General features: G+C 41.7%; 1 protein-coding gene across 1 annotated transcript in view; it reads left to right on the top strand.

Annotated features, from left to right (window-relative positions):
* Positions 1-19,858, top strand: part of SMC1B (structural maintenance of chromosomes 1B) — a 91,017-nt gene extending 71,159 nt beyond the window's left edge. The window contains exons 17-25 of the mRNA XM_059082488.2: positions 77-222; positions 2,191-2,344; positions 6,376-6,474; positions 8,549-8,705; positions 9,218-9,372; positions 10,389-10,540; positions 12,454-12,523; positions 18,308-18,418; positions 19,766-19,858. Of these exons, the coding sequence (XP_058938471.1) occupies positions 77-222; positions 2,191-2,344; positions 6,376-6,474; positions 8,549-8,705; positions 9,218-9,372; positions 10,389-10,540; positions 12,454-12,523; positions 18,308-18,418; positions 19,766-19,858 (1,137 nt within the window). The remainder of the gene's footprint in view (positions 1-76; positions 223-2,190; positions 2,345-6,375; positions 6,475-8,548; positions 8,706-9,217; positions 9,373-10,388; positions 10,541-12,453; positions 12,524-18,307; positions 18,419-19,765) is intronic.
* The last annotated feature ends 1,719 nt before the right edge of the window (positions 19,859-21,577 follow it).

Raw genomic sequence — 21,577 nt, 5'->3', positions numbered from 1 at the left:
ATTAATAATAAAATGATCTATTGACCTTATTAATGTAGAAGATGCTGAATCTACAATGTAAATCATCTCCATTCAGGCTGAAGAAAATTGTCTGAAAATTGTGGATGAACTCATGGAGAAACGGCAGCAACTTAAGGACATATTCGTCGCTCAGAATACCAACACTGAGAAAGTCCAAGCTCAAATTGAAGAGGAACGGAAGAAGTTTTTGGCTGTTGATAGGTGACTAAGAAGTTTATCAGAGTTTAAAAGATGTTTACCATCAATTTGAAATTTATTATAGGAAGTTTTATTATTTCAATATACACCCTTTGTTGCTTTTGGTCCCACGTCACACCAATCAAGCATTGCAGTTTGGGGAAAAAACCAAGAGAGGTGGTTAGTTGTTTAGAGTGAATAGTTCCTTTTGGTGGGTGAAAACATGGATCTATATAAAGAGTTCCTTACCCTAAATCCCCTTGACACCAGTACCTTCCTATTGGGGAGTTTCCTGCTAGTCTGTCCGTGTGACAAAGCATAGCAGGTGAGGTGTAGAATCTGAAACTACACTGCATGGTTCCATGCGCCAGTTTTGCCGCTTATTTACTGTGCCTTCGTTTTTTCATCAGTAAAATGGGGATAATAATAGTGCCTACCTCATAGAATAGCTGTAAGGATTAAATGAGTGAGTGTTCACATGGTACTTAGAACAGTACCTGGTACACGATAAGCAGGTATGTTTGCTGTGATGATGACCAGTAACACTTTGAGTCAGCTGGCTTGTCGCACCACGATGACATCTACTGTCCTGTGTGACTGACACAAACACACGTGATCAGACGAAATGAGCTGTTTTTGCTCAACCTCTTGGCATTTCACAATTTCCCACAATGTTCAAAGACCTTTAGTATTTCAAGATATAGCCAGAAAATTCTTTGTCTAAATTTTTTTTTTTTTTTTTTTTTTGCGGTACACGGGCCTCTCACTATCGTGGCCTCTCCCGTCGAGGAGCACAGGCTCCAGACGCGCAGGCTCAGCGGCCACGCCTCACGGGCCCAGCTGCTCCGCGGCACGTGGGATCTTCCCGGACCGGGTCACGAACCTGTGTCCCCTGCATCGGCAGGCAGACTCTCAACCACTGCGCCACCAGGGAAGCCCTGTCTAAAATTTTTGAGTGGAATTAAGTTCATTTACTCTTGATTTTTTTAAAACTTGTATTTAGTTTAAACAGAACCACATCTCTGTCATCAGATTTTTAAAAACCATATAATTCTTAATTTATTTTATTTTATTTCTGCCTTCTTCTGGGTCCTCTTTAAAGTCCCACCTTGTTTCAACTGGTAAAACTCCCAAGCCCTCAGTAAGATAGAAGGCATTACATTAGTGGTGGTAGTAAAAAAAAAAAAAAAAAAAAAAAAAAAAGTTGAGAGAGTGTCAGGTGCATAATGACTTAACTGGTAAGACATTTCTCTTGCTAAGAGACTCTTTCTCTTGGTTTGATGTTCTAAAATGTACAACTTATACTGAAAGAGAAATGCAGCTTGAAGAATTGTACAGATTTAAAAATAAGGTAAGTAAGGCTTCCCTGGTGGCGCAGTGGTTAAGAATCCGCCTGCCCATGCAGGGGACATGGGTTCTATCCCTGGTCTGGGAAGATCCCACATGCCGTGGAGCAACTAAACCTGCGTGCCACAACTGCTGAGCCTGTGCTCTAGAGTCCGCGAGCCACAACTACTGAGCCCATGTGCCACAATTACTGAAGCCCGCATGTCTAGAGCCCTTGCTCTGCAACAAGAGAAGCCACTGCAATGAGAAGCCTGCACACTGCAACAAAGAGTAGCCCCTGCTCACCGCAACCAGAGAAAGCCCGCGTGCAGCGACGAAGACCCAACCCAGCCAAAAATAAATAAATTAATTAATTAAAACAAAAATAAGGTAACTAGGAAAGCACTGTATTGGTGCTAGCCTGATTAAAGTAATAATGTTTATTATTGAAAATTCTCCCTTGGATTAAATAATTATATTCATGGTCTTTGTCAAGAGTGTTAAAATTTAAATTACAAGCATCCATGGGCTAACTCTGCAACTTACAGCACTCATAAGAAAAAAATCTTTGTTTTTTCATGTAAGTTTATAACATGTTTTTCTTCCTTGGTGCAACTTTACATAATTAGTAAAATATAATCACTTTTCTTATCTGTGTATTTACAGGGAAGTGGGAAAATGGCAAAAAAAAGTTATAATCCTTCAAACTTCTCTGGAACAGAAGCGGTTAGAGAAACATAACATGTTGCTTGATTGCAAAGTTCAAGACATTGAAATAATTCTTTTGTTGGGGTCATTGGATGACATCATTGAAGTGGAGGTATTCTAGCAAATGATTTTAAAATATGTGCAGTTGTGTGGAACTTAATGTAAGGCGTTTGGCTGCTTAGTGAAGTTGCATCTATGCAGGTTCTTCCTCTTGTTCTAAAGCTCCTTTAGGGGCAGAAAAGATGTCTCTAGGAGGGAAAAAGGGCAGGATGGTCCACATGCCAGAGGGCTGGGCATTTTGTGCAGTTCTCTTATTTCTCTTGCTAATCCATGTCCTTTGAGCCCCACAGGATGGACCAGAGTCTCTTACCTGTGCACAGATGCCCAAGAGGGGTCAGAGACTTAAACCTGTTGGAGTTAGGGGCTCTGGGGAGGCGGTGTGAGCCACAGGCCAGGTGCCAGTGGCCTGCTGGCGTGAGCACTTCTCTGTACTCTGGTAATTTGTCCGCGGTGTGTGGAGGGGTCTTGCTCTGCACCTTCACCGACAACCTGAGGTGGTTCTCAGCAGAAACGTGCTTCACTGAGTCTGTCCAGGTGGTGAGAGTGTCGGGGAGGCAACAGCAGGCCCCACAGAGCCAGAGGGCGAGCCCAGCGTCGGCCAGCGGTGGACGTTTCTCTGCCTCTTTCCTTTCTTCCTCATCACATTTATATCGCACAGTACTCTTTAGGCTGGCTGGAAGTTTATACACCCTTAGTTCTGTCACTCATGTTAAGAAAGATATGGCTATACAGTTCAGGAAGAATATCTTAACTGTTAGCCAATCAGAGGATGGTGAAAATAGTTATTTCTTTTACCTCTCGGATTATCTCTGAGTTCTTTAGTGAATCTCTGTGGTCTCCCTTCCACATCCCTCCTCCCCTTTCTGCTCTGCCCCCAGTCAGAAATCCATGCATTTCCATCCAATTTCTACTCCAGAAGAGGCCTTCAGTCCTTTGGGTTCTTCAATTTGAAGTAACTATAAAACAATTTTTCTCTTGCTAATATTGACCACTTCTCAGCATAATTCTGGTGTGATATTATACTCAGACATCCTTTTTCTTGGGAATTCCCTGGCGGTCCAGTGGTTAGGACTCGATGCTCTCACTGCCGGGCCCCTGGGTTCGATCCCTGGATGGAGAACTAAGATCCCGCAACTGCGTAGCTTGGCCAAAAGTCTTTTTTCTCTATTTTAGCAGAGATCACATCCCAGATAGAAGGTAAGGAAAGGATAAGGAAAGGAGAAGACCCTTTGCTGGCCACAAGTGTCCTGAACCCCACTCAGATGGCTTTAAAGAGGGAAAAGGCAGGTAAAGGGCTAGGGCTGGAATGGAGGCAGTCTCACATGTGACTCGGTCCAGGAACTTGAACACTGTCAAGAACTCTTTCTGGCTCAGTATGTATTGGCTTTATTTTTTCAGATCAGTTTTCCTCGTGGGGCTGTAGCTGTAGCCACCAGCTTTGACCAGAGGGGGAAGACACCTCTCCCCTGCCCCCTCTCAGAAGAATCGTGGGGAAGAACTCTGGCTTATTCAGGGCCACGTATCCACTCTTAAGAGTGCAGAGAGGGCTTCCCTGGTGGCGCGGTGGTTGAGAGTCCGCCTGCTGATGCAGGGGACACGGGTTCGTGCCCCGGTCCGGGAAGATCCCACATGCTGCGGAGCGGCTGGGCCCGTGAGCCATGGCTGCTGAGCCTGCGCGTCCGGAGCCTGTGCTCCGCAACGGGAGAGACCACAACAGTTAGAGGCCCGCGTACCACAAAAAAAAAAAAAAAAGTGCAGAGAGAGGGAAGGGAGGCATCTGTAACAGCAGAAGTGGATGGGAGCAGAAAAACAGTACTCACAATAATATAGAGAGAAATGGAAAGTCTGTTTAAAAGGCAGTGTAATTTTAGAAGAGGTTCGTCATAGAATAGTGCAGAGGAAGAAGCAGTTTTAATGACTGACATCTAGGTAAAGGCTGTTGGTCAAGTACGCCTGCTGCTGCTTTGGTCCTATTGTTCTTTCAGTTAGTGTGAACTTTCAGAAGTATTCTCCAACATGCCCACCATGAGTGTGAAATTACTTGTTCATTATAGCGTGAACGACTTTCATATTCATAGTGGGCTTTTTCAAAGCAGGTTATTTTGTTTTTTGTGGGTTTTTTGCGGTACGTGGGCCTCTCACTGTTGTGGCCTCTCCCGTTGCGGAGCACAGGCTCCGGACGCGCAGGCTCAGCGGCCACGGCTCACGGGCCCAGCTGCTCGGCATGTGGGATCTTCCCGGACCGGGGCACGAACCCGCGTCCCCCGCATCGGCAGGCGGACTCTCAACCACTGCGCCACCAGGGAAGCCCCAAAGCAGGTATTAATACCTTAAGCTGGATTAATAGTGAATCATTATCTAAAAAGAAAAAGTGATAGTTCTGCTCCACTTTGTGCTGATCAAGCCACACTGGGTACTGAGTTCGCTTGCTAAGCATGGTGCTCTGTGAGAGTAAAGTGTCCACAATAGTGAAAAGGCCCCAACCGTGTCGTGCTGGGAAGAGAATGCTTGGAGAATATGGTTATCTCTCCAAGAGAAGAAGGTCTGTCATAGAGGACGGATCTTACTTGTTCTTTCTGGTCCTAAGGGGGGATACTAGGGCTCGGGGATTGAGGAAACAGAGTCAGATTTCCTCTACTAGGGAAAAGTTCCTACTAGAAAGAGGAGGGAGGGCCTCTAGTGGGGAGTTCCCTGATTGAAATTTTACAAGACATCTAGTAGCAGCCATGTAATGGGGGTGCTATACAAGGTAGTGTATAAAGCCCAGAACAGAAAAGGCATTAGGTATAAATTGTGTCTCTCCAGAGGGCTGGACAAGGATCACCAAATAGAATTGTCTTACAACAGTTGTAAGGAATCATTGTCTTACAGCCATTGTAAGGTAGACCCTGAGATTTCCCTTCCATTGGAGGTGTGCAGACAGAGGGTAAGTTACCTACATCTGCCAGGATTCTCATAGAAGATTCTTCTTTTGTGGGGAAGACTATACCAGGTCACTGGTTCCCAAACCGTACTATGCACATGAAGCATCTGGGGGTCTTGTTTCCTAAGAGATTGAATTTCTAATGGCTCCCAGGTGAGGCCCACTGTTGCTGGCCCACTGACCACACTTTGAATATCAAGGCATCAGATGACTCATATGGAAGCTGAATACAAAATATGATGTTGAAGCACATAAACAGGAATCGTGAGATTCAGGGATTCAATATTACATTTTGTATTCAAGTTCCACTTCTTTGTGAACCATTTTAACATAAATATATTACATAAAATATAGACTTAATTCCAAACGTAGTTTTATTGGGTTTGTTTCAGCTGAGAACATCTAGAAAAGAGTGAGTGACAAAGGGGTTTTTTTCTCTTAATTTGTAAGTCTTTGTTTTTGGTATCAACATTACACCAAAGACCAGCCTATGGCTGAGTAAGTGCTCATGTATTTGTCCCTTCTTTCCTATTCCTCTCTCCATTCAGAGTGATATGTATTGAAATTGAAATATATTGCTATGTTGTCAGCATTGCATTAGGCACTGAGACCACAGCAGTGAGTATAACTGCCAAAAATCCCTTCCTTCACATTTTACTAGGGGAGAGATAGGCACAGAAACAAAATGGCAAACAGATAAAATATTTATGTATTTGGTGATGCTGTAGGCTAAAGAAAATATAAAGCAGGGAAGGCCATAGAGAGTATTGGTGGAGGAGACTTTGCAATGTTAGATGCAGAGGCCGTGGATGTCCTGAGAGAAGGCAGCTGGTTAGCAGACAAGGTAGAAGATGAAGAGATGCAGGCGTCTAGGGGAAGGGTGTCCAGGCAGAGGGCAGTGTGCCAGCCCTGAGGGACGTGTGCCTGGCCTGTTCAAGGAGGCCAGTGTCGTGGGAGCAGAGCGAGTACCAGGAAGACTGACACAAAGTGAAGTAGTTAAAGGGGAAGCAGAGGCCAGGGCGTCATGGCCGTGCAGGCCAGCAGAAGGGTTGTAACTTTCAATCTGCACGAGGGGGCAACCAGCTGGAGGCCTTGGGAGAGACAGATGAGTCGAGATCACCATTTCAGATAACAAGGAAAGGGCTTCATATGTTTTTCAGCTGGGACCTGAAGCAGAAAGTACCCAGGCAACAATGGATATATATGAAAAAGAAGAAGCCATTGAGGTAGACTACAGCTCTCTAAGAGAGGATTTGAAGGTAATTGAAAGATTTCTGTTGTTCACGACTAACTCATGGTAACAGTGAATATTTAAATACTGCAGAATAATTTTAGATGATAGAGCATAAATTTAGGGGAGAAAGTAGATTTCCTAATGGTTTTTTAAGAAATAGTCTAAATAGGTTACACATAAAATGTTTAAAACATTTAAAGTTTTTATATCATTGTTTCTCACTGTGTGTTCTGTAGAACACCAATACCATGAAATGTCTTGCCAAAGAAGAAAAGTTTCTGTCAGTGTTTTGAAAGTCTGTTCCCTTCTTGGAGATTCAGAATGAATAATAAAGTCTTTGAGAAGTCCTGAAAGAGACAAAAGTAGCCAACATACTCCAGCATCCTGAATTGCCCTGTCCGTGTCCCAGTGCAGTACCCTCAGTAGGCAACAAATCCTTCACAGCTACAGAGCACAAACCTGGAATCCAGTTTCATGGTCTCTATAATTTAGCAGCTCCCACTCCTTCTCTTAACCCTATAGCCATATTTTGCTTTGTGTTTTTTTTTTTTTTTTTTTTTTTTTTGTGCTACGCGGGCCTCTCACTGCAGTGGCCTCCCCCGTTGCGGAGCGCAGGCTCCGGACGCGCAGGCTCAGCGGCCACGGCTCACGGGCCCAGCCGCTCCGCGGCACGTGGGATCTTCCCGGACCGGGGCACGAACCCGTGTCCCCTGCATCGGCAGGCGGACTCTCAACCACTGAACCACCAGGGAAGCCCTTGCTTTGTGTTTTGACTTTGTCCTGAAGCTCCTTCTCTCATGAGGGCAAAATGACTGTAGCCTTTCTTGGCCTTCCAGCCACCCAACCACAACCCTCAGAGAAGAGAGAGACTGCCTTTTGTAGTAGTGCTGTTCTGAAGATCGAAGAAAGGCTTTTCCACAAAGCTCTACCAATTGTCCTCTCATCACAGTGGCCTAAATTGGGTCACATGTTCATTCCTAACCAATCACTGTTGGGGGTGGGATAGACTTAGCTTTAGACCAAGCAGGGTTCATGGGACGTATGAGGGAGAAATGGTCAAACATGGGCTCTGTTAGAAAGGAAGAAATGGAGAATGGACACCAAGCAGCAGTAGCTACCACATCTTTTAATTTCAGATGTTTTGATATATTTTGTTAGATTTTTGGGGCTCTCTTCATTGTACTTGTGGTACTTCTGGCAATCAGAAAAAAGCTCTCATCTATTTTATAGTCTATTTAGTGCTTTCGTATTTAGGAAGTCCTTCCCCACGACATTACTGAGTAAATATTTATAAAGATTTTCTTCCTGTTAGTGATTTTTTTGTTTTCACTTACCTATTTAATTAATCTGAAATTTATCTTTATATATGGTATGAGGTAAGAATCTGTTTTTTAAAAGTACATAAGTTAACCAGTTTACATCTTCTAAATAATTCTTTTCCCAGTGAATTAAAATGTCACCTTTATCAGATATTAATTAACCCCCTCTAGGGGGGTGGGTCAAGAAAATTTTCCTGGAAGGTGATGCCTACATCACTTTTCCTTCTCTCTTCACTCAGGTTAGTTCTGCTCATTGTTTAGGTTTCAGCTTAAGTGTTACCCCTCCAGATGGGTTGGATCCCTTCTGCCTGCCCCGTAATACCTGTGCTAGCCTGGTGGAGGGTTTCGTGCTGTTGCAGGCACCAGTTTGCATGTCTGACTTCCCTGTGAGCTCTTTAAGGGCAGGGACAGAATAGTTTTCATCACTGAATCCTCAGTGTCTAATACATAGTAGATGATCAGTATTTTTTAATGAACGAGTAAATGAAGTGATAGGTGAATTGTTACTTTTTTAGCCAGATTAAGAAAGATGAAGGTGCAGCGCGTTCCAAGAGAGCAGCATCTATGACTCTAGAGCTATGAAAGAGCACAGCCAACTTCAGGAAGCTACAGCAGTGTGACCTGACCGCACTGCAGACTCAGAGAGGGCTGCAAAGGAGGGCAGGAGTGGATGCGGAGGGAGACAGGCCAGATCCCAAAGGGCCCTGTGCCTAATCATTGTACCTTAGCAGTTTGGGTCTAAATGGCATGCTAACCATTGCTGTTCTTTGCCAATAATAGGCTCTACAATCTGATGAAGAAGTTGAGGCCCACCTTAGACTCCTACGGCAACAAGTAGCATCCCAGGAAGATGTCCTGCTGAGGACAGCGGCCCCCAACCTCAGAGCCCCGGAGAACCTAAAGACTGTCAGAGACAAGTTTCAGGAGTCCACAGATGGTGAAATTAAGCTTTAGTTGTTAGCAAGATCATATTCATGGGTGTTAGGGGTTTTGATTTCTATAACATTTACTAATAATCTCCGCTGAATTGTACCTTTGTTTTTATTATATATATATATATATATATATGTTTTCCTCTGTTATCTTATAGTAATGTACTTTTAATACTGAATCAATCATTCCTTCCTTTTTGAAAAGCGTTCTGCTTTAATTTAAAAACAGGTGTATTAATTATTTTAGAATAGTGTCTTATTTCATACCAGCATAAGAGGCATATTAGATACTCTGTTGGAGTTTGTTATTATTATTTAAATCATCCCTACCAGAAAAAGGGCTCATCAGTTTTAAGTCATTCTCTTGGAATTAATAACAGTTTAGGGGTTTTGAAGGTAGATTTTACTCAAGACAACCAAACGCAAAATCTAGTTTAAAAAATATTTTATGCTTTAAAGTTGAAATAAGAGAAGCCCTTGGTGGTCTCCAAAATAAAGAACATTGATTCTCTCTTAGCTTTTGAGGCCAGCAGAAAGGAAGCCAGAATATGTAGGCAAGAGTTTGAACAGGTGAAAAAAAGGAGATACGATCTTTTCAGCCAGTGTTTTGAGCACATCTCAATCGCAATTGATCAGATCTACAAGAAGCTCTGCAGAAACAACAGTGCCCAAGTACGTATTTTTCACCTCAAATATGAGTGGGAACTTTGTGTTATTGGTGGTGTGTTTTTTTTCTGTTGGGAAATCGCCACCACACTATCTGAATGACCCACTTACCGGGCAAAGGAAGCTCATGAAAATTGGTCATTGCAGTGACCTGTGTTCTAGGTCCTACTCCTTCCACGACTAACCAGCCTGGACAAGTCAGAATCTCTCTGGTCCTGCTTCTTCATCTGCATAATGAGTGGGTTAGATCATTTGGTTTCCAGGTTCTCTTTCAGTTCTGGAATTCTGTCACCTGTACTAATTTGATTTTATAGAGCCATCTCTGTAGTAAAGTTAGGGTAATGTAGATGATCTGGGGAAAATGGTTGATCTGGGGTCTGTGGAGTTGCCTAGAGTAACAAAGGAGAGGGAAAGAACTAAAGGCAGCGTTCAAATCTAGATATGCCCCTTGTAATGGTAATCTCTCCATTCCGTGATCAATATCCACAGCAAATACTGTGGACTTGAATGTGGACTAAAGATGTAGATCTGATCTTATATATCAGCTTTTCCCTCTTTCTCATGGTATTCTTTTATGACTGAGGTAATCATGAATCATATATTTAGAATTTCCACCAAAAATAACTTACTTTCAGTAAAGTAAGACTGAAAGAAACCCATTAACTCCTTGAGGGCAGGATTCATCAATAAAGATTTGATGAAAGGACCAATGAAAGAACTGAATGAAGATTGTTTTAGTAAGACAGCAGCATATGCTTCTGAGCTTTGAATAGCAGCCTGATGGGAAGGCCTTTATCCTTCTGTACGTTAGAATGCTTTCCCTCTGCTCCCCGCCCCAGACACCCTTGCTGCCTGTGATTACATATAGAGCTAAATACAGTATTGACAGGCATTGATATTTTTCCATCAAAATGGAGGAAAATCTAACCAAGAGTATTTTGTAGTTAAACTCTGTTGCAATTCCAAGTTGAAATTTACTAATAGCTTTTCTGATGCTGCTAAATAACTAACATGTGTTTCAGGCATTTCTTAGCCCAGAAAACCCAGAAGAGCCTTACTTGGAGGGAATTAGCTATAACTGTGTGGCCCCAGGCAAACGGTTCATGCCAATGGATAATTTGTCTGGGGGAGAAAAGTGTGTGGCAGCTTTGGCTCTCCTGTTTGCTGTGCACAGGTAAGGTCTCGGTGAGCTATATGATTTTGCATCAGGGCAGAAACCAAATAGACCTTCCTACAGAAGATCTGTTAATTACTTGTCTAGTCATATTTAGCGTATGTGATACAAAACTTTTTTTCAGCCAGACAATTCAGGTTATGCTGTAGGCCTGTAACAATTTAGGCAGCAAATCTAAGAGAGAATTCAGTCTTTGACAGATTTTTATTCAATTTGTTGTTATCAGTAGCTACTAATATTCCAGCTTCATAGAAAAGAAAGCAGAAAAAGGAGTATATCAAATGGCCAGGTGTGAAATCAGGATTGCCAAAAAACAGCACCAACAACAAAGTCAAAAAAAATAAAAACCCCTAATGTGTATATTATTTTCCTTGTCCCTATTCAGAGATCTGCTATTTAGTAAGGAATGTTAAACAAAGTAAAATGTTTAACCTCCTCATTTCCACTGATGATGGTGACACTTATGTTTGTAAAATAAAGCAAAGGAAAAAATGTTACAGCTAAAATTAAGGCAATTAACTTCTGACATGCAAAGCATTAGATGAAGAACTAAGGTATAGATGATGCTGCCTCTCTATTTTCATGATCAGAAAGATCAGCATAAAAGTTTTACAACTGTTTTCTACTGGTCTCAAGAAGGAAAAGGAATTGGCAATGATAGGAAAGGAAAAGAAAATGCCATTAATGCAGGAGGACTTTGGGAAAAACAGGAGGCAGGAACTGAAAGAGGAGCCTGTGTGAAGTAAATCTCAGCAGAATGAGACTAATAGTAGGTGTCACCCCCATCCATTTATTCAACAGATATTTATTAAATATTTACTGTGTGTCAAGTGGTGTTAACAGACATTAGAGGGACTTCCTTGGTGGTCCAATGGCTAAGACTCCATGCTTCCAATGCAGGAGGCCTGGGTTCAGTCCCTCCCTGGTCAGGGAACTAGATCCCACATGCCGCAACTAAAGATCCCGCATGCCACAACCAAATAAATATTTTTTTAAAAATAGACATTAGAGACAGCAGTGAAGAAAAATTCCCTGCCTCAAAGATGCTTCATTTTAGTTGAGGAAGACAGATGATAAATAAGGTGTATTAGTAAAGGAATTCTCTAATATAGAGACTATTAGAAAATGACAGATGCTATAGAGAAAATTAAAGGGAATGGCGATAGTAACAGGGAAGGGTTTGCAATATTTAAAAGTCTTCTGGGAAAAGGCCTATTTGAAAAGGTAGTATCTGAGCAAAGCTTTGAAGAAATTAAGGGAGCAGGTCATGTGGATGGGTGTTCTAGGGGAAAATTCTAAGGGAAGAATGTTCTAGACATGAGGAACAAGTGCAAAGGCCCCGAGGCCAGAGTGAGCCTGGTGCCTATAGAGAATAGGCTGTGTGCAGCAGTGGCAGGCACAGGGTTAGGAAACTCCTGTAGCAGTCAGGGTGGAGGATCATGGCGGATTGGACCAGTGTGGGAGCAGACAGGGCGTGGGGTAGGAGGGGCCCTAATCAACTGGAGTGATAAGAGCTGCCACTCACTGAGCTGGAGAGGACCACAGGAGGGATGGGTTTGAGGGATAGGTGAGGAGTTTGATTTTGCACGAGTTCAAGCTAGACACCCACATGGAGTTGAGGAAGCTGTTGGACCCATGAGGCCAGGGTTAAAGAGAGAGGTCAGAACTATCAATAGAAGATACTTAAAACCTCGAGAGTAGATGAAATCACCAAGGGAGCGAATCAGACAGAGCACCACCTGGGATGTGGACTGAGATTGAGCGTTGTGTTTACCGACATCGAGGTCATTGGGGACCTAGACAAAAGCATCCAAAAGGACGTGTTTTATTTCTTTATCCTGAATACTCTTAGTCCTCTCCTCCAAGTCTTGTAAAACAAAGTTCTAACTTAAGCGATTATAATTTTTTTCTAGTTTTCGGCCTGCTCCATTCTTTGTTTTAGATGAAGTAGATGCAGCCCTGGACAATACTAACATTGGCAAAGTAAGTCCCTTTCTGCTTTTAATTTCCAGTACAGTGTCTATAATTCAAGGATCATGATGCAGTCAGAAGGCAATTTACCCTGAACAAACATAGTTTATTTGATAATTCCTGGTTAAAACTAGATTTGTCTAAGTTAAAAATCTAAAAACGAGATGATTCAGGCTAGTAGTTTTCATTCAAGGTTTAGGGGACCCTCAGTGAGTTGCTGGGGAGTCAAGTGAGAATCACTATTACTGGATCCACAGCATTGCTACTGGGTGACTTGCTTTCCCCTAAATCTAGGTTTTGGGACCTAGAGGGTCCTTAATAGTAGGCCACATGGCAAACAGCACCAAGTTAGTGTTTAATAAAGTCCAAAAATAACATATCTAAATCAAATTCCAAAGGAATTAAAGTTCAAAATTCTGCTCCCCTTCATTTATTAAAATTTATACAGTCATTTACTACACTTGCACTGTTTTCAGTATTTGAGACCATGAGGGAACTAAGGACACAACTGAAAGTCAGCCTTAAAGGTCAGTGCATAGATACACAAAGCCACCTGAGAGACAGGCTCTCAGACCACACATCCTGACTATAAATTTTTGACCTGAGAATGGGGTTGACCATGGACACGTGACCAAAGGATAGAGGCAAACACTGGCAGTGCCTGTCACTGCCCAGGGCTGGGACAGCTCCATCCTGCAGAGTCCCTGTGTTGTGGTCCTACTTCCAGAGCCATCCATTTCCAGGAATGGATGAATGAAATGACTGGGCTTTGCGTTTACAGCTGCTTACAAGGAGGCTGCTCTGGTCATGCTGACAGAGATATCTCTGTTAATTTGTAAACATTAATTCTGGTTTATACCTTAGTCCTATGAGCTTGCTTAATGAGTCCAGCCCCGAGAGATGTATTCAGTCTTGGGGTGCCACCATGACAGGTTGAGTCTCTGAAACTGACCACCCTGATTTCTTACTCTGTTGAACCTCATGTATAATGCCTGGGAGAGTCAGGGGACTTTTCAGGAGCTGCAGCCTGGGGTAACTTCTAATTTTAGGCAACAGTGTCATCTTTCAGATTTCCCAGGCTGTATTCATCTAACCCAAACCTCTCTAGGACCTTAGCTATTTTTTTGTACTTTTTTTAAAAAATTAATTAATTTATTTATTTTTGGCTGCGTTGGGTTTTTGTTGCTGCGCTCAGGCTTTCTCTAGTTTCAGCAAGCGGAGGCTACTCTTTGTTGTGGTGTGCAGGCTTCTCATTGTGGTGTCTTCTCTTGTTGTGGAGCACGGGTTCTAGGCGTGTGGGCTTCAGTAGTTGTGGCTCACAGGCTCTAGAGCGCAGGCTCAGTAGTTGTGGCACACGGGTTTAGTTGCTCCGTGGCATGTGGGATCTTCCCGGACCAGGCCTCAAACCTGTGTCCCCTGCACTGGCAGGTGGACTCTTTTTTTTTTTTTTTTTTTTTAACATCTTTATTGGAGTATAACTGTTTTACAATGGTGTGTTAGTTTCTGCTTTACAACAAAGTGAATCAGTTATACATATACATATGTTCCCATATCTCTTACCTCTTGCATCTCCCTCCCTCCCACCCTCCCTATCTCACCCCTCTAGGTGGTCACAAAGCACGGAGCTGATATCCCTGTGCTATGCGGCTGCTTCCCACTAGCTATCTATTTTACATTTGGTAGTGTATATATCTCCATGCCACTCTCACTTCGTCACAGCTTACTTACCCTTTCCCCTCCCCATATCCTCAAGTCCATACTCTAGTAGATCTGTTTTATTCCCATCCTACCCCTAGTCTCTTCATGACATTTTTTTCTTAGATTCCATATATGTGTGTTAGCATACAGTATTTGTTTTTCTCCTTCTGACTTCACTCTGTATGACAGACTCCAGGTCTATCCACCTCATTACAAATAACTGTTTCATTTCTTTTTATGGCTGAGTAATATTCCATTGTATATATGTGCCACATCTTCTTTATCCATTCATCTGTTGATGGACACTTAGGTTGCTTCCATGTCCTGGCTATCGTAAATAGAGCTGCAATGGACATTCTGGTACATGAGTCTTTTTGAATTATGGTTTTCTCAGGGTATATGCCCAGTAGTGGGATTGCTGGGTCATATGATAGTTCTATTTGTAGTTTTTTAAGGAACCTCCATATTGTTCTCCATAGTGGGTGTATCAATTTACATTCCCACCAGCAGTGCAAGAGTGTTCCCTTTTCTCCACACCCTCTCCAGCATTTATTGTTTCTAGATTTTTTGATGATGGCCATTCTGACTGGTGTGAGATGACATCTCATTGTAGTTTTGAATTGTATTTCTCTAATGATTAATGATGTTGAGCATTCTTTCATGTGTTTGTCGGCAGTCTGTATATCTTCTTTGGAGAAATGTCTATTTAGGTCTTCTGCCCATTTTTGGATTGGGTTGTTTGTTTTTTTGTTATTGAGCTGCATGAGTTGCTTATAAATTTTGGAGATTAATCGTTTGTCAGTTGCTTCGTTTGCAAATATTTCTCCCATTCTGAGGGTTGTCTTTTGGTCTTATTTATGGTATCCTTTGCTGTGCAAAAGCTTTTAAGTTTCATTAGGTCCCATTTGTTTATTTTTGTTTTTAATTTCCATTTCTCTAGGAGGTGGGTCAAAGAGGATCTTGCTGTGATTTATGTCATAGTGTTCTGCCTATGTTTTCCTCTAAGAGTTTGATAGTGTCTGGCCTTAACATGTAGGTCTTTAACCCATTTTGAGTTTATTTTTGTGTACGCTGTTAGAGAGTGTTCTAATTTCATACTTTTACATGTACCTGTCCAGTTTTCCCAGCACCACTTATTGAAGAGGCTGTCTTTTCTCCACTGTATATTCTTGCCTCTTTTATCAAAGATAAGGTGACCATATGTGTGTGGGTTTATCTCTGGGCTTTCTATCCTGTTCCATTGATCTATAGTTCTGTTTTTGTGCCAGTACCATACTGTCTTGATTACTGTAGCTTTGTAGTATAGTCTGAAGTCAGGGAGCCTGATTCCTCCAGCTCCATTTTTCGTTCTCAAGATTGCTTTGGCTATTTGGGGTCTTTTGTGTTTCCATACAAATTGTGAAATTCTTTGTTCTAGTTCTGTAAAAAAAATGCCAGTGGTAGTTTGATAGGGATTGCATTGAATCTGTAGATTGCTTTGGGTAGTAGAGTCATTTTCACAATGTTGATTCTTCCAATCCAAGAACATGGTATATCTCTCCATCTATTTGTATTATCTTTAATTTCTTTCATCAGTGTCTTATAATTTTCTGCATACAGGTCTTTTGTCTCCTTAGGTAGGTTTATTCCTAGATACTTTATTCTTTTTGTTGCAATGGTAAATGGAAGTGTTTTCTTAATTTCACTCTCAGATTTTTCATCATTAGTGTATAAGAATGCCAGAGATTTCTGTGCGTTAACTTTGCATCCTGCTACTTTACCAAATTCATTGATTAGCTCTAGTAGTTTTCTGGTAGCATCCTTAGGATTCTCTATGTATAGTATCATGTCATCTGCACACAGTGACAGTTTTACTTCTTCTTTTCCTATTTGGATTCCTTTTATCTTTTTCTTCTCTGATTGCTGTGGCTGGAACTTCCAAAACTATGTTGAATAAGAGTGGTGAGAGTGGGCAGCCTTGTCTTGTTCCTGATCTTAGTGGAAATAGTTTGTTTTTCACTATTGAGAACAATGCTGGCTGTGGGTTTGTCATATATGGCCTTTATTATGTTGAGGAAAGTTCCCTCTATGCCTACTTTCTGCAGGGTTTTTATCATAAATCGGTGTTGAATTTTGTCAAAAGCTTTCTCTGCATCTATTGAGATGATCATATGGTTTTTCTCCTTCAGTTTGTTAATATGGTGTATCACGTTGATTGATTTGCGTATATTGAAGAATCCTTGCATCCCTGGGATAAACCCCACTTGATCATGGTGTATGATCCTTTTAATGTGCTGTTGGATTCTGTTTGCTAGTATTTTGTTGAGGATTTTTGCATCTATGTTCATCAATGATATTGACCTGTAGTTTTCTTTCTTTGTGACGTCTTTGTCTGGTTTTGGTATCAGGGTGATGGTGGCCTCATAGAATGAGTTTGGGAGTGTTCCTCCCTCTGCTATCTTTTGGAAGAGTTTGAGAAGGATGGGTGTTAGTTCTTCTCTAAATGTTTGATAGAGTTCGCCTGTGAAGCCACCAGCCAAGTCCCGGACTTTGCTTTTTAAACATGTCACAGCGTAGATAAGAATAGCACATCAACACCACACCCACAAAAGTCAGAAAACAAACCAAAGTCCCCTGAACCTTGTAGAGAACAGGCAAGAGCCTCATTCTGTGACCTACCAGAGACTTCAGGATTACTGGGGGAAGAAGAAAACACGGGAAGAAAAGAAAATCTTTATTTGTCTCTCTTGAATGCCAGCCAGTCTGCATCAGCTAACTGGACTCCATAGCCTCACTCATTTGGGAGAAATTTCCCCTCAGAAGGTTAATTTTAGTACTTTGTATCCCATACCCTTCGTGTGTGGTGTGTGTGTGGGGGGGGGAATCCATCACTGTGGACTGTCCCTTCTCTCTGTAGCATTTAAGGGATCCGTATCTTCTAGCAAAATTTAGATGTTCGTATTAGTGGCATCTTCACATACTAGGTCTTTCTTAAGACTCTTTTCTATTTGCACCTATCCTATGTATTAAAAGCCTCTTAATTTCCAGTTTCCCTTTGAGATTTATGTTCCTGGCGCCCTGTTGCTGAATTGAGTATGAGCAGTGATGTGATATGAGCAACTGTGAAGGAGCTTCCACCCCCTCTTGTGATTAGGGTGCCCAGCATTTATCATCGGCAACTCTCCTAGCAAAACGTATGCCTTACGTATTTGCATCCCATCTCCTCTTCCATTCTGTCAGTATCCCAAGACTTTTTAAAGACCTCTATCATAGTGGCTGCCATTGCCTCTAATGCGGCAGTTCCTTTTATGAATTCAGCCTCTTAGCCCAAAGCCCTTTCCCTCCTCTCTCCTCATTCACCTCAACTAGTGACTCACTCCTTAACTGAAGCTGCCATTCCTGCTTCCAAAACTTGTGTCCTTAGTATCTTGGGTGCAGTCAGGACCAATACACATGGAGAAGACACCCTCTGGGCTTGCAGAGAGATCCAGGGAGTTGGCAACTATCTTGTTAAACTGTGGTTTTGAGTCTAAGTTCTTTATCATTCTCCAAATTCTGAGTAGTTTGTTCACCAAGACCCATTTCTATCCAGTCTGTCTTGTTCTTGTTCTCATTCCTTGGAATTAAGCCTCCTGAAGGAGCTGTTGAGCTCCCCTCTAACCAAATGAGTTGATTATGGATTATGAATACATATATAATCGCCATATTTTTCCCATCCTGAGGCTTTGTTGGCAATATAGGAAGTTGGAAGTTTAAATACCAGCCCTTCTTCACCCTCATAAAATATCTGAGTGGTAGTTTTATCTTGTTGTAAAGGTTGATTTCATATTCACGTGATAGTATCATAAGTTAGAGCTTTATTCTTAAAAAAATATTCTTCCAAGTTTTCAGTTACAGAGTTAATGAGGTTTATATTTTTCTACTAACCTCTTATTTTACAATGTGAGCTATTTCCATTTCTGCAGTTGCAGTGGATTTACTGAATTAACAGAAAGGGAAGTAAGTGCCTTGTCACCTAAAATGGGCAGATTCAGAGACATGCAGAATCACTGTCCTCAAGACCCCGAGAAACGAGGCCTTTCTTTACTGATGAAATGTGTGCTTTCTGCTTCCTCCCAGGTATCAAGTTATATCAAAGAGCAGACTCAGGAACAGTTTCAGATGATAATCATTTCCCTGAAAGAGGAGTTATATTCCAAAGCTGATGCACTGATCGGCATCTATCCAGAGGTAAAGATAGGTAAATGGGGGAGAGGAATAAAATCACCTTAGAGTGTCCTGACAGCACAATTATAAGTTCCTAGTGAAGTCTATAGATACTGTTTGATTTCTGCAGTTTATAAATATAGGCTTAAATGATTTTTTAATCAAATAAGACTTAACAGTAACTACTCAGATATTTTTCCATGGCAGTACACAGAAATTTAAGATATATTTTAAGTGAAAAAGCAAATCAAAAATTGCAGAACAGTATGATAATTGTTTATAAAATAATAGTACATATTGACTTAGAATAAATTGTCAATATTTCATATTTCTGTAATGTTTTAGGCAAAAACAAATGCATTGTGGTAGAAGAAGGAACCATTTATCTTCCAAAACTAACAAAAAAAAAAAAAAAAAAAAGAAATTGACAAGTTCCAAGTTGTATAGTAACTTCTAGAATTCAAACACACCTTTCTTGAGCCACTGAAAATACTTACCTGAGCTAATGGAGCAGGGCAACTCATTCAATTCTTGGACAATTAGGTTTTACTTCCTGAGTTTTCCTTTAAGCTAAGATAAAAATTCATTTCCCTTCCTGTGCCTAATTAATGTCAGAGGATCACTGGAAATACGCTGCCGGAGAGAAATGGAAATTCTCATTACCAGTGTAGGAGAGGGATAAAATCTTTTCCTACCTAACCCAGGTTCTGTGGCTGGGGCCCTGTAAATTAGACCAGCAATAGATAGATTAACAAGAGAAAAACAGGTTATTAATATGTGCATCATGTGTGCACACATGGGTACACCCAGCAATGAGTAACGCAAAGGGGTGGCTAAAACTTGGACTTATATACCATCCTAGGCTAAAATAAGGAAAAGAGTCTCGGGGCTTCTGGACAGGGGAGGCAAGTGATGGGAAGGTGACCAGGAAAAGTACAGTAAATAAGGGCTGTTCAGTCAGATTTGCTCTGCAGATTCAGGTGCCTTCTCCACTGATAAAAGAGTTAAGAGTGGAAAGGGTGTCATCTTTTACATAAATGTAAACTTCCTTTACAAAAGGAAAACTTGTGCTTGGTTTTTGGAGCTTTACCTACATCTGCTGGTTTTCAGTAGCCTCTGGCTCAAAACAATCCATGTGCAAAAGAGGCATATTTTCGGGTGGCATATTCTGGTACCCTTTACCAGATTAATACAGAAAATAAATAAAGCTGATGTACGTAAATGCAGAGAAGTAATACCTTTTTAGGTGGCTATAAGGAGGCTCCTTTTTAAATGCAAATCTAGACTCACTAACGGCTCTTATTTTACATTTAAGAGCACTTATTCCTTAAGTAAAGGAACTGACTTTTAACTGTCTTCTCTCCATTTCAGCATGATGACTGCATGTTCAGCCGAGTTTTGACCCTAGATCTGTCTCAGTATCCAGATACTGAAGACAAGAGAAAGCAGCAGGAGGCCCGTTAGGACGCAGACGCCCCTGTGCTGTGAGAGCAGCGTCGCGCGGCGGCCGGGCTAAGTCACAGTTCTCACGCGGCCGTGCAATCCCACCCACCCTTGAGTGACAGACTTCGGGAGCAAAAGCCAGACAGCCCGTGCGCCATTTCTGAACAAGCTTAACTGCTACCAGGCGAGGGTGCTGTGGCTCCCCTTCCGTTAAGGAGTGCGCAGGCCCCATTCCAGTGAGCGTTAGCTCTGAATGAGTTTAAGAAAGAAACCACCATAGTTTTGACTTCCATTTTGAAAAAGCCAGTCAGAAAGTTTTCAAATCCTGCATCATCTTTACTCTGATCGCGCCTTGTATGTTTAAGTAATCGTTAAAGGGAAACGCTTAGTTTCTAAATATGCTAGTTATAAGGTGTTAAACCTGTGTTTTATGGAAAATTATTTCAGAGGAACTGAAGTCAGTATTGAAAATGCCAATAAAAAAGTCTAATTTCAAATGTCTGCCATCTACAGTTTTAGAAACAAAACTTTAAGGTGAAATTAAATTATGTCTGCTTCGATGCAATTTAAATTTTTCTGAATATAATTTCTGTTAAGGAAACATTGAAGAACACGGGTTTTCCCACGTAACAACTGACCTCTCCACTTAAACAGTCGTCCTTATTATCTGTGGGCATCACGCATGCCAAAATCCAAGCACGCTCAAGTCCCTTATTTAAATTGGTATCATATTTGCATATAACCTATGTACATCCTGTCATATACTTTAAATCATCTCTACATTATTTATAATGCCTAATACAATGAAAATGCTATGTAAATAGTTGCCTGTGTGCGGCAAATTCAAGTATCGCTTTTTGGCATCTTTTTTCCCCTATTTTTTTTTTTTTTTTTTTTGGCTGTACCATGCGGCTTGCAGGATCTTATTCCCCCAACCAGGGATTGAACCCGTGCCCCCTGCAGTGGAAGCACGGAGTCCTAACCAACCACTGGACCGCCAGGGAATTCCCTTTCCTATTTTCAATCCAAGGTTGGTTGAATCCACAGATGTAGAACCCATGGACACAGAAGGCCCACTGTACATTGTTAGGGCTAGGAAAGAAAGTTGCAGAGTTCCCAATAGTACTTCATTTCCATTTAAAAATGGAATTAAAAAATTCTAAGGTGCTGGTGGCCTTGTATTTAAGGTTGCTTTGGGCCCAAGTGCTAATTAATTAATCAAGGAGTGGCCTCCTGAAGTAAGGGAATCGCTTTTGAACAACATTCATTATTTCAGGTAAAATTATTGCTTTCCTGTGCTCCATCAGCTACAGTCTCTAAGAACCTGAGACAGCAGAAGCCACTCACCAGTCCTTCGTTCCTGTTTTTAGTGCCGGTAATACCATCTAAATCACCGCCGCCTTCTGCCTTGAAAGGCATCAACTTTACATTGAAATGTCCCTTCGGTGACACAGGAGCTCAGTGTAGACCCTTTTCTCTGCCTGGGCTGTTCTCTCTGTCTCGTAACTTGGACTCGTGGATTGCCGGTGATCCTTGAGCAGGATCACTGTTCTAACGCAGCACACCCCTATTCCTGAAAACCCCGGCGCCATGCGAAAGTACACAGTGAAAACCACCGGGTGATGGGAAACTTGGGGTCCAAAAAAAAAAAGAAAAAAACAGACAGGAACTTAATAAATAGCTGGTTTTATACACACTAAATAGTTAAGAAATTCACAAATACCTCAGCATATATGGCAC

Source organism: Kogia breviceps, chromosome 12 (genome assembly GCF_026419965.1).
Source record: "Kogia breviceps isolate mKogBre1 chromosome 12, mKogBre1 haplotype 1, whole genome shotgun sequence".
In the NCBI taxonomy this organism is placed as follows: Eukaryota; Metazoa; Chordata; class Mammalia; order Artiodactyla; family Physeteridae; genus Kogia; species Kogia breviceps.
Note: the sequence above shows the minus strand (reverse complement) of the source record. Positions and strands in the feature narration are given on the sequence as shown.